This window comes from Papaver somniferum, unplaced genomic scaffold (assembly GCF_003573695.1).
Source record: "Papaver somniferum cultivar HN1 unplaced genomic scaffold, ASM357369v1 unplaced-scaffold_19, whole genome shotgun sequence".
Lineage (NCBI taxonomy): Eukaryota > Viridiplantae > Streptophyta > Magnoliopsida > Ranunculales > Papaveraceae > Papaver > Papaver somniferum.
The window spans coordinates 6,117,206-6,130,556 of NW_020628818.1; the positions used below are offsets into that span (position 1 = coordinate 6,117,206).

Below are 13,351 nucleotides of genomic sequence, written 5' to 3' on the forward strand. Positions count from 1 at the left end.
ATATTCTTTTTCAAGACTGTGTGTTGAGATTGTGAATTCCACTCACAAAAATCAGTTAGTAATTGATATTCTCAAAGCATCATGTCTTTGGATGGAAAGGATGTCAGCATGATTGTTAAGCCATCAATCAAGGAAAAAGAGAAATCTCCAAATTCTTCGTCCTTGAAAAGAAAAAGAAGGAATACAAGAAAACCAAGGGCGGTACCTTCTAACTCTCAGAAGTTTTCCGATGTTCTTGATGAGTTGAAGGAAGTAAAAAGGGAGATTCGTGATATAAAGGCTTGTGTTTTAAGATATTTGGTTAAATATGCTGGAAGAGGAGGCCGTTAATAATCCAGAGCATATCCCTCTACCATACAACTGGCATGATCCTGAAGTTCAAAACCCATACAAAAGGTTACCGATGAGTGACTTTGTTTACGACTTTGGTAATCTTTCATTTGGAGACAATGCACAATGTTATGAGAATGTGAATCCAACATATGATTCTCGTTACACTTCTGATCGCTCTGACCATGGTGTTCAACATATGAACGAAGGATATAATTCTAATATTGATAATAATAATGAAGTAGGTAACAATAATGATGATATTGAAGGAGGTTATGATAACGATAATGATGGTTATTATGATGATGATACTTATGCAAAAAAAGATAGCCAGTACCCCGACAACGATGACTATGATGTGGAAATGAACCGTCGAGAAAATAAAGAATACTTGAAAAAAGGTGGTGCTCGTAGTTGGTTCGCGTAGCTGTTTAAATGATGAATACTAGTTTAACAATCCTAGGTTTTTTAAATTTGAAGTTTTTAATCCTGTAGTTAGTTTCCTTGTATCATTTAAAAAAATTTAATTCGAAATTTTCAGCTTTCAATCCAGAGAAAGAAAAAAATCAAAAGAAATGGTAAGAAAGTTGTTTACACGGTTATAACGTGCGTGATAACGGAAAAACAGTTCTAAAAAACGCACGTTAAAATGTTATTTATAAGAAATAAACATTCAAACTAATTTTAGAAAAACGGTTATAACGTGTATGAAAACAGAAAAACGGTACTATAAAACTGCCGTTTTTTTTCCTATTTATCGGCCTAATATAGGCACGGGGTTCGAGAACCCTCACGGCCGCGGTATATGGATGTGACCGTTTTAACGGACGTTTTTAAAACCTTGCTTTTTTCAAACTTTTTTCTCGTGGGGCATGAAACTGCAACCTCCTACTGTGATGGACGCATAGAAACGCATTGAAAAAAAAATCCAACAGACGGTTAAAGAATCCGCGAAAAAAACCGCCCCCTCGTACAAGGAACCCAAAACCACCCTGCTTGTACGGTTTTTCAACCGTCCGTCTTCATCATGTCCGTTTTCCTTTTACATTTTCCACGCGTAAGCTTTACAAGGACTCCTCTCTCCCATGTTAAAGTATCGAACAAATCTTATTAGTTAATAATGAAGCACACGGATCGCCGGCTATGTACTAACAACCGCTGATCATAATCAAAAGATAACTGACTGAATGCCGAAAGTCATCCACTTCCGGAAAGTTCAGTATAAATAACCAGCGAACCAGGACAGTTTGATTCACAAATTCTCTTCCATCTATAAACAATTCACAGAAATTCTCTCACTTTCAAAACTCTAGTTTCAGAATCATTTTAGGTTACCAATGGAAGGAACTGGCACTGCAACTGCGAATGTTGGCAAGGGAGGAAGAAAGAAAGCCGTAACAAAATCTGCTAAAGCTGGACTACAATTCCCAGTTGGAAGAATCACTCGTTTCTTGAAGATAGGTCGTTACTCTCGACGTCTTGGTTCTGGTGCTCCCGTTTACATGGCTGCTGTTCTTGAATATCTCGCTGCTGAGGTAAAAACCCTTAGTGTTCACTAGTAATCTGGGTGGTAATGGATTTTGATTCTAATTTGGTGTATTTTAATTTTGAAATGGGTTTTCAGGTATTGGAATTGGCGGGAAATGCTGCAAGAGACAACAAGAAATCGAGAATCATACCAAGACATTTGCTTAGCAATAAGGAATGATGAAGAATTAGGGAAATTACTTGCTGGTGTTACAATTGCTGGTGGTGTGTTCTTCCTAAGATTAACCCTGTTTTGTTACCGAAGAAGAGCGGAAAGGCCGAGGCAGATATTCAAAAATTTCCAGGAAAAACTGTTGCTTCTAAAAATCCAAAGAAGTAAAAATATGATCTAATTAGTTACTTAGTAGTAGTGTTCATAACTTATTTGGGTTTAATGTGTAAGTAATGAAAATGTAGGCTGCAACTTTGGGTTGTAATGAATGCAACATCTCTTCTTATGTTCACTGTTCGTAAAAGTAATCAAATTTGCATTTTTAATTTAATTTTCAGAAGGCAACTTTTAGACACTTATATTAGCCTTTACAGAGTGACCCATTGTGTTTATTGACAATATTTCATAGTGGAAGAGGCCATGGTAAAATGCCTGCTTCATCTCTAATTCTGAGGGAAGACGAGTACCATCCCCTGCGTAAGTACCAGATCCATACGAAGATCCACCTTTCACTTCATTCATTTCATACATACCATCTCCGAAAGTGTACCCTAGTGGCACAAAGCCAATTGTGTTATGGCTGTGAATCTGCAATAAGAACACCATAATGCTTGAGAAAAGTCTCATAGTTCGCACGGGATGCTGAGCCTGAGACAACTTCCCACGCCCAATGGATAATAGATTGCAAGAAGTAAGTCTTATGGAGCAAATGAAACAATGCTAGGGAAAGAGATCTCACGCCCTATTCTCCTGGCCTCCACCGTGAAAACCTGTGCTCCAAAAGATACCAGCAGGTTTTCCAGCGAGTGATTGAGTTTCCCAAAGTTCATAAGTTGAGTCAAAGAAAGCCTTGCATTGGGCTGGCATCATACCGAAACGTGAAGGGAATCCAAATAAAAATCCGTCAGCTTCCTTGAGTTGTTCCGGACTAATTACCGGAACGTCGTCCTCTTTAGCAGGTGCTTTCATTTTCTCTAGTATCTTCTCTGGAAGTGTCTCAGGTACCTGTTTTTTCCACCCATTTATACCAATTTTCTCTACCAATACAATCAACTGAACTACTCATGATCATGATAAGGAACTCTAGAGATTAGATTGCGCTATAATCTTCCACTAGCATCTTTCTATAAGAAAAGAATAATTCTCAACTCTAACAGTCTAACTACCACTTGTTATAAATTTAGTGGCAAGTTACCTGCCAAAGGCTTGCTTCCACACCTTCAACACTATATATGTATAAGTTCTTATTCCTTGAACCAAAGTATGCGTATTTTATTGATCAGAAAAACCGAAACAAGAGATGTGAGCTCAGTCCGCGAACTGGCGGAGGTTTTCATCCCGAGAATATCTGCTGGAGTTTGTGAACTTCTTCCGGGAACTTAAGTCCGCGAACTTGAGTTGGTTATATCTAAAGACGATTATTTATGAACTTGTATTTATATAAACTAAGGAATGCAAATTGCAAACCGTGGCTATAAAGTTCATGAATCGATTCGAGTAAATCAAATCTTTTTTTCCTTCAATTGTGTCTTGTGTATTTACATAAGATTTATACAATTGAACAACTCTCTAACTAGTTCATTTGAGTCATTTGAACTAGTTATGGTGAAGAAGAATATGGTTTATATGAGGAAATCAAATAAGGATGGAGATATAAACTCGTCGATATACTTTTAATTGATTGAGTCTTGTTGATTCTCTTAAAAGTGTATTCAAGTTTGTTCATACAAATTTCTAAGCGAAATATTGGGTGGCGTTGTTAGACCTCCGCTTTTTCAATTGGTATCAGAGTAGGCAAACACGTTCAAGACCTTACAAGTCTGTGTTTGTAGCGATCTGACTCTATGGACAGAGGTGCTATCTCTATTAACGTATCACCAGTCTTCGATGGCTCTAATTACTTATGGTGTAAAATTGCTATGCGAGCTTTTCTTGAAGCACGTGATTTTCAATCATGGGTATATGTTGTTAATGGCTATGATGCTCCCGTTGTGGCAGTTGGAGATGTAAACTTTCTCAAACCTATTGGTGAATATATCCCTGCTGAGATACTTGCGTCTAAGAAAAATTCCGACGGTTTGAATGCCATCATACATGCCATTACCTCAAATCTTCAGCACCATGTGTGTAATTCCACTAGTTCTAAAGATGCTTGGGATATCTTAGAAACCGTATTTAAAGGAAACTCCAGTGAAAAGGAAGCTAGGCTTCAAAACCTTAATTCCGATTGGGAGAACCTTCGTATGGCAGATGAAGATTCATTTGATGAGTTTAATCACAAAGTGTCTGAAATTGTTAATGCATATTTTGCAATGGGTAAGACTATTCCTGAAAAGGACATTGTGATGAAAATTCTTAGATCGCTGCCGTCTAGATACGAGTCTAAGAAGCATGCCATCATTGAGGGAAATAACCTCGATAATCTTTCCAGAAATACCTTGGTTGGAAAGATAAAGATCTTTGATCATGAGCGTACATCCAAAATCGGAAAGGATGTTGCCTTTAAAGCACAGAAGAACACCAAATTACTTGATAAAAGTAAGTGTGTTTATGTCTCTGAGGATGATCAGTCTGAGGATGATTTTTCGGATGAAGATAAAATCAAGTTTTGATTAGCCTAATCGATTCAACGGTGCTGATTAGTTAGCTTAATCAATTTAATTAACACTAATCAAATTAAGGGTAGATTAGATATTAGAAAGGGAAAATTAGGCTCAGGCCCACCCATGGGTAACCCATAATATGAGGCCCTTAATTAAAAGAAGTTTAAACCTAGGCCCGAATTATTAAAAGACCTTGATACCCTTATGAATATTGTCAAGCCCATAATTAAATAAAGTTTAAATCTAGGCCCAAAATTATTAAATCTAGGCCCCGAATTATTAAAGTACAGTGTGAATGTGTAAACATAAGTTACACATGCATATGGCATGTGTATCCAGAAGTTACACATCCTTATGGCATGTGTAATGCAAAGTTACACTTGTATATATATGCAAAAAATAGACATCAAAAAAAGAACATAAAAAAAAATACATGTATTACTTTAATATTCATTTAAACAATTTTTTAGCATGTGTAACTAGAATTTACACACGCATTTGTCTAGCGTAATCGAGAGTTACATATGCATCTATCTAGTGTAATTGAGAGTTACACATGCATCTATGTAGTGTAATTGAGGGTAATATTAATAATCAACACCTGCAGATTGACACACCAATCCAAAACATCAATTGATCTTCATATTCTTCTCTGTCATCTCAAGTCTTACGCAATCATACCTCCTAACTCATCTGCTCAGAGAGGGTAGCCTGTAAAAGATGATAAATCAATATTTATGCATGGAAAGACTGATTGGTATTCCAGTATCAGACCAGAACATAAAAAAATATGAATGCATGACATAAGATATACAAATCTTAAGTTTTACACATATAATTACCACATGTAACTAGCAGTTACACATTCAATTGGCATGTGTAACTCGCAGTTACACATCCAATTGGCATGTGTAACTAGCAGTTACACGATTTCAGAATTTTGACATTTTTGCAGCCTAGTTAGATCGAACTAGCTAACAAGAGAAATCACAAAACATAAGAATGTTCATAACATGAACCTAACCCTAACTTTATTGAACCTGTGTTTACCATGTCAGTCGCCGTGTCGATGCACAAACATGTATACCCTTCTATATAGTAAAATATTTGACCATAATTGTTATACCAGTGCTCATTCTGTATAGTAAGTAAAATCCAAGCTTTGATTCAACAATCAAAGAATCATGGCAACATCATTATATGAAAGAAGGAAAAGCATGAGCAGAAGAAAGATAACTATACAAGTAAAATCCCATATTTTCACCAATCAAAAATTGATTATCTGTATAAAAAAGGTCTGCGATCATGAAATATAACAAGCAGTGAAGAACTAATAAAAAGAATTAAGGTTCAATAACTTAACAGATCAAGTAAGATCCACCACCATCACTATTGTAAGAGGGGAATGAAGTAGCTGAACTAGAAATACAAGCTGAAATAATCATTCAAGAACAAAAAGTAAATTCAGATTTTGGTCAACAAGCAAAAGTTAACAAATTTGAAATCAAGATAACGAAATCAAGATAAAACTCTAAAAAACTACATCAAAATCAGTATGTGTAAGTAAAAGTTACACATCTAATTAGCATGTGTAACTACAAATTACACATCTGTTTAGCTTGTGTAACTAGAAGTTACACATCTGATTAGCATGTGTAACTAAAAATTACACATCTATTTAACTTGTGTAACTAGAATTTACACATGTAGAAGTTACATACACGACCCATGATCACAGACCAACGTATTATGTTGTTTGTGCAGTTGTTCCATCAAACTTACCAATCGGTGTCTTCATATCACTTTCTTCTTTATTTCAGACCTCTCTCCTAAATCTTTCAATGAAACAAAAAGTTCACGCCTAGAATATATGACAGAAAACTTTAACCATTAGTGTTGCACCCCTCACAACGCATCAAATGATGCAAAACTCAAGTACCAACCTATAAGTTAAAAGTTAAATTTTCAGATAATAAAAGCTTTAGAAAATATAGAACATAGAGACTGTAAAAATTAAACCACTCCCTTGCGCACCAAGTGGCCATAACACCAGTGTGAATCCTTGGAAGATCCATGAAGATTTGTGCCATTCCGAATCTCCACTTCCATCAGTTATGTAAATCCATCTTAGGTATATTGCGTTACTACTTAAGCCCAATAAATCCAAATTCACAAACCAGGACACAAAATCTACACACTTGAAACGTAAAACAAAAATATACTTAGCAGGTACACATGCAATGGCTTGTGTAAACGGTAGTTACACATCCATATGGCTTGTGTAAACTGTAGTTACACATCCATATGGCTTATGTAATAAGAAGTTACATATCCACTTGGCTAGTGTAATCTGCAGTTACACATCCATATACTTAGCAGTACTCAAATTCATGACTTTAGAGATACATAATTATTAACGTTATTGTTTCCTATTGACAGGTAAATTTTGAAAGAATTACCCAAACTACTTGTTAAGGTTGTGTGCAACCTTGCTCATCTATATCTCTTGCTGAAGTCAATCCTTGACACGTTATAGAAATGCAACTGGAACTTGTCTTCTGGCAGATTCGCTGCGACCACGCAGTAGGCTACAAAATTCAGAAAACATAAGAAACCAACAAGATTAAAGAGATGTATCAATCAAAAAAGCTTAAGAAGATAATGAATTATATGAGTTCATTAAACTTCAATATCAATTCACATGTTTTACGAGAGCTTCTGGTTCTATGAGTGAGTTCAGGTTGCAGAGATCTCAGGATTCAGAGTTACACATGCATCCTACTTGTAATTAGGAGTTACACAAGCATATAACATGTGTAAGTAGAAGTTACACATGCATCCTACTTGTGTAATTAGGAGTTACACAAGCATATAACATGTGTAACTTCTAGGTACACATGCATCCTACTTGTGTAATGTGAATAAAGAATTGAAGTTATCTAACTGAATACCAATACCAGTAAAACATTCATCTGGCTCATATCAAGCATAATTATTATATATATATATATATATATATTATTTATGATAAATGTTTCGGAATTAAAATACATAATAAGAATGAATGTCATTAACAGAACTATGAGAAAGTAAGTTCTATATTAAATCAAGTCAGCATCAGATAATTAATATTAGAGAACCTGAACTGATAATACCTTGATTCTATCATATTCTCTGACAGCAACCATCTTCCAAGATACTCATGTAGGGTGTCCTGTATTAAAATGCGAAATCAGGAACTAAAAAGAGTTATATAGATAACAAAATAAAGAAACTAGAGTCTAGAGGGTGATTAAATGTTCAAGTCCATCAAAAAATTGATAAATTTGCCACAAATAGTCACAATGAAAAGGTTAACAGGTTCTGATTTCAAATTTGAAGGCATGTGCTTACGTTCTTGGAAAACTAGGCTGACTTAAAATAAGATGCTACTCATTATACATCCCTTCTTCTCAATTATAGGTACACATTCAGTTCTGAGTAATTGCAAATCAACTAGATAGAACATTCCAAACTTCGTTTCGTTAAAAAATATTGTACCAGATGTTTGTCATTGTGAATTCAATTCTCGATAATACCTGATTGCTTTCACAGCGGCTGTTGCAACACATTTCATATTCACCGCTCGTGTTCTCTGACAATTATACATTGCCCCCTCCTTCTCAAATTTCATCAATTTGATGAATGCTAGACCCAATTCACTCATTGTTTCTCCTATATCTTGCTGAGCTTTCACAAGTCCTTCAGCCTGCACCACCAAAGAATGAATTTAACTCGAATAAAATATAATATCCTGAAAAACAAAATCAACACTTAATACTACCATCAAGTATTTATTACATGCTTAGATACATTGCTCAGTTGTTGCTCGAAATCACGAAGCATTTCTTTCTTCTCCAGAAACTTCTAATCCTCTTCAACCACATGAGGTTTCGAACCTCCCTAATCATTTGTAACCGACTGCTTCAATTCTTTAAACATTCTAAACAAATCTCTACCTCCTTTTCGCAGGTTGACTAACTTCATTCGGAGTAACAACCGGAGTAGAATCACTAACTCAGTTTCACAATCAAACCGTGAATCACATGATGCAAAATGACATTAAGTAGCATTTTTGTAGTAATTTCAAACATAAATGAAAACCAACATCACTTTGACCTCATACACACAATGATGATATAAGACGTAATATTTTTTGCAGCAGTCAAGTATATTCAATTCAAACAACAAAGAAATCCTATAATAACAAGGTATGTATTGAGTAGTTACCATCCAAGAAGGCGTTTGTGAAGATTGACTATGTATTCTTCAGTTATAACTTCCTCGTTTTTCTCTCACTGTTTTCAACCATCTTCATAATCTCCCCATCCTCATAAACGTATCTCAAAGAGGAATTCTACAAAATTTATAAACTCTGATTTGGTGAAAATCCAAATTATACAAAATATACATCTGATGTGTCTCAAATGAGTAAATCAAATTTTGATTGTAATAAAATCAAACATTCAAGAACAAATACAAGTAGATATTAACTTGAATCGAATCGAAAAATCAAATTAGATGAAATTCATAACAAATAAATGGGTAATAGAGATGCTAATTCACTGATTTCGAATCTGAAAACTGATTTTTAATCGAGATTTAAGATACAGAGATTCATTGATTTCCAATATAGAAACCTAATTACTATTATTTTGAAATTTCTTATCAAGACTTTTATATTAAAAGCAAGATAGAGATTAGATTTTAACAGATCTGAACTTTGATAACGAGTTCATCGAGAAATTTCATTTAAAATCATAAAAAATTACAAATTAGAGTTGATTACAAACCCTAAAAAGATTTTCGTAAAAACAAAATCGATAAATAATAGTTCAAATCGAAGAGAATGATAAAAGCATTATAGATTGACGCAACAATTCTGAAATCAGATCAAAAGAAGAAGAAATACCTATTTCTTTCGATTTGATGGTGAATCTCACTATTTCATCCATGTTATTCTTCTTCTGCGTGCAACCTACAGATCTATTTGTGATTTGATAATGATTATCACTTCTTTTCAATTGATTTTCACTGAATCTCCCTATAACAAGTACTGCTGATGTTGAATTTAGGTTTAGATGATCAAGATCTTTGTTTGTAAACCTTAGATTTAGGTTTTGAAATCGATTTTCATTGCAAAAATCGGTTAGAAAATGTGCATTCTCCGCCCTGTTTCTTTTGCCGAGAGAGAATGAAAAAGCAGATGAGAGAGAGAGTGAAAAATAAAATGAAAATGAAAATAAAATCTATAACTAGTTTTATTAGGTATAAATACTAAAGGTCAGTCTTGGTATTTGTTATTTTCTGATGACGTCAGCTTCCGGTAAAATTTCAAAATCTGGCCCCAAAATTGAAAGTAATGGGCCTAGAAATATCAAAATCTGAAAGAATGGAGTTGATAGTGGAGGATCCATTTTGTGGGGTTTCTATATGTTGAACCCATATAGCATGGGGTTATAGTATTTTTCACTATTAGAAAAAAGGATAGATAAGGGGTCCCATGGGTTGTTATTTCATGACCCCATTAAGCCCCCCAAAACCCATCCCTTTTAAGCTCCAGTAATAGAGTTCTTTCTTTATTATACAGTAAAACCTCTATCAAGTAATAGAGTTGTAGTAATACATATCAACCTTGATGGTTTCGGTGAAGATGAGAATCCAATCAAGCTGGAAGAATCAATTGACCCATCCTATGGAAACTCTATTTGTAACTTTTCAGGATTCAACTTGTGTTTAGCCGCAGTCGCACCACAGATGCCTGATTACTATCCAAGATTGACGTGCTGGTTTTGTTCTCAAAAGGGTCATGAACTATCAAGATGTTACAAGTACAAACATCAAATGAGGCATGCCAACAAACTTCAACGAATATCAAATCAGTTAGCAAGGAAGCTTAAACTTGCTCAGAAGACCGCTGAGGTATGTAGGATTTTATCTTCGTCTAAGAAGTCGGTTTCCAAGGATAAAATAAGACCATTAGAGAAGAAGGTATGGTCAAGTCGCTTTGATAGACAGAAAACAGAGGATTCCTCTCCCTCTCAAGAGGAAAATGGTGGACAAATTGTTGTTCACCACAACACAAATTGATTGTGTTGATTGGTAAATATTGTCTCATGTGCCTGATCAAAGAGACAAGATTGTGAACGCACAGTCTTTAGGAAAAAGTTTTCTTAGGTTTGTTATTATGTCCATCAAATAAAAGAAAAGGGTTATTATCGATAATTCTACTCTTTATAGGGTTTAGAGTTGGACGTCCACGAACCGTTTAAAGGTTTCTAACCCTACATTCCTTTTTCCTCTTTGATATTCTTTTTCAAGACTGTGTGTTGAGATTGTGAATTCCACTCACAAAAATCAGTTAGTATTGATATTCTCAAAGCATCATGTCTTTGGATGGAAAGGATGTCAGCATGATTGTTAAGCCATCAATCAAGGAAAAAGAGAAATCTCCAAATTCTTCGTCCTTGAAAAGAAAAAGAAGGAATACAAGAAAACCAAGGGCGGTACCTTCTAACTCTCAGAAGTTTTCCGATGTTCTTGATGAGTTGAAGGAAGTAAAAAGGGAGATTCGTGATATAAAGGCTTGTGTTTTAAGATATTTGGTTAAATATGCTGGAAGAGGAGGCCGTTAATAATCCAGAGCATATCCCTCTACCATACAACTGGCATGATCCTGAAGTTCAAAACCCATACAAAAGGTTACCGATGAGTGACTTTGTTTACGACTTTGGTAATCTTTCATTTGGAGACAATGCACAATGTTATGAGAATGTGAATCCAACATATGATTCTCGTTACACTTCTGATCGCTCTGACCATGGTGTTCAACATATGAACGAAGGATATAATTCTAATATTGATAATAATATGAAGTAGGTAACAATAATGATGATATTGAAGGAGGTTATGATAACGATAATGATGGTTATTATGATGATGATACTTATGCAAAAAAAGATAGCCAGTACCCCGACAACGATGACTATGATGTGGAAATGAACCGTCGAGAAAATAAAGAATACTTGAAAAAAGGTGGTGCTCGTAGTTGGTTCGCGTAGCTGTTTAAATGATGAATACTAGTTTAACAATCCTAGGTTTTTTAAATTTGAAGTTTTTAATCCTGTAGTTAGTTTCCTTGTATCATTTAAAAAAATTTAATTCGAAATTTTCAGCTTTCAATCCAGAGAAAGAAAAAAATCAAAAGAAATGGTAAGAAAGTTGTTTACACGGTTATAACGTGCGTGATAACGGAAAAACAGTTCTAAAAAACGCACGTTAAAATGTTATTTATAAGAAATAAACATTCAAACTAATTTTAGAAAAACGGTTATAACGTGTATGAAAACAGAAAAACGGTACTATAAAACTGCCGTTTTTTTTCCTATTTATCGGCCTAATATAGGCACGGGGTTCGAGAACCCTCACGGCCGCGGTATATGGATGTGACCGTTTTAACGGACGTTTTTAAAACCTTGCTTTTTTCAAACTTTTTTCTCGTGGGGCATGAAACTGCAACCTCCTACTGTGATGGACGCATAGAAACGCATTGAAAAAAAATCCAACAGACGGTTAAAGAATCCGCGAAAAAAACCGCCCCCTCGTACAAGGAACCCAAACCACCCTGCTGTGTACGGTTTTTCAACCGTCCGTCTTCATCATGTCCGTTTTCCTTTTACATTTTCCACGCGTAAGCTTTACAAGGACTCCTCTCTCCCATGTTAAAGTATCGAACAAATCTTATTAGTTAATAATGAAGCACACGGATCGCCGGCTATGTACTAACAAGCCGCTGATCATAATCAAAATATAACTGACTGAATGCCGAAAGTCATCCACTTCCGGAAAGTTCAGTATAAATAACCAGCGAACCAGGACAGTTTGATTCACAATTCTCTTCCATCTATAAACAATTCACAGAAATTCTCTCACTTTCAAAACTCTAGTTTCAGAATCATTTTAGGTTACCAATGGAAGGACTGGCACTGCAGCGCGAAATGGCAAGGATGAGGAGAAGAAAGAAAGCCGTAACAAAATCTGCTAAAGCTGGACTACAATTCCCAGTTGGAAGAATCACTCGTTTCTTGAAGATAGGTCGTTACTCTCGACGTCTTGGTTCTGGTGCTCCCGTTTACATGGCTGCTGTTCTTGAATATCTCGCTGCTGAGGTAAAAACCCTTAGTGTTCACTAGTAATCTGGGTGTGTAATGGATTTTGATTCTAATTTGGTGTATTTTAATTTTGAAATGGGTTTTCAGGTATTGGAATTGGCGGGAAATGCTGCAAGAGACAAGAAATCGAGAATCATACCAAGACATTTGTGCTTAGCAATAAGGAATGATGAAGAATTAGGGAAATTACTTGCTGGTGTTACAATTGCTGGTGGTGGTGTTCTTCCTAAGATTAACCCTGTTTTGTTACCGAAGAAGAGCGGAAAGGCCGAGGCAGATATTCAAAAATTTCCAGGAAAAACTGTTGCTTCTAAAAATCCAAAGAAGTAAAAATATGATCTAATTAGTTACTTAGTAGTAGTGTTCATAACTTATTTGGGTTTAATGTGTAAGTAATGAAAATGTAGGCTGCAACTTTGGGTTGTAATGAATGCAACATCTCTTCTTATGTTCACTGTTCGTAAAAGTAATCAAATTTGCATTTTTAATTTAATTTTCAGAAGGCAACT

At 35.2% G+C, this 13,351-nt stretch overlaps 1 protein-coding gene and 2 pseudogenes across 1 annotated transcript; 2 read left to right on the forward strand and 1 right to left on the reverse strand.

Annotated features, from left to right (window-relative positions):
• The first annotated feature begins 1,557 nt into the window (after window positions 1-1,557).
• LOC113338719 lies at window positions 1,558-2,321 on the forward strand (annotated as a pseudogene).
• Window positions 2,322-2,377: 56 nt separating this feature from the next.
• Window positions 2,378-8,517, reverse strand: LOC113338449 (annotated as a pseudogene).
• Window positions 8,518-12,668: 4,151 nt separating this feature from the next.
• On the forward strand, window positions 12,669-13,335 carry LOC113338720 (histone H2A.1-like). The gene is made up of 2 exons (XM_026584092.1): window positions 12,669-12,839; window positions 12,930-13,335. Exons 1-2 carry the CDS (start codon window positions 12,669-12,671, stop codon window positions 13,170-13,172), a joined length of 414 nt encoding a protein of 137 aa, XP_026439877.1. The 3' UTR covers window positions 13,173-13,335.
• Window positions 13,336-13,351: the final 16 nt, after the last annotated feature.

Excerpts from the sequence above, each read along its gene's own strand:
- LOC113338720 (XM_026584092.1), top strand. The coding sequence starts at position 12,669 with ATGGCAAGGATGAGGAGAAGAAAGAAAGCCGTAACAAAATCTGCTAAA. Across the intron at positions 12,840-12,929 it reads TTGAATATCTCGCTGCTGAG|GTATTGGAATTGGCGGGAAA; the intron begins GTAAAAACCCTT and ends ATGGGTTTTCAG.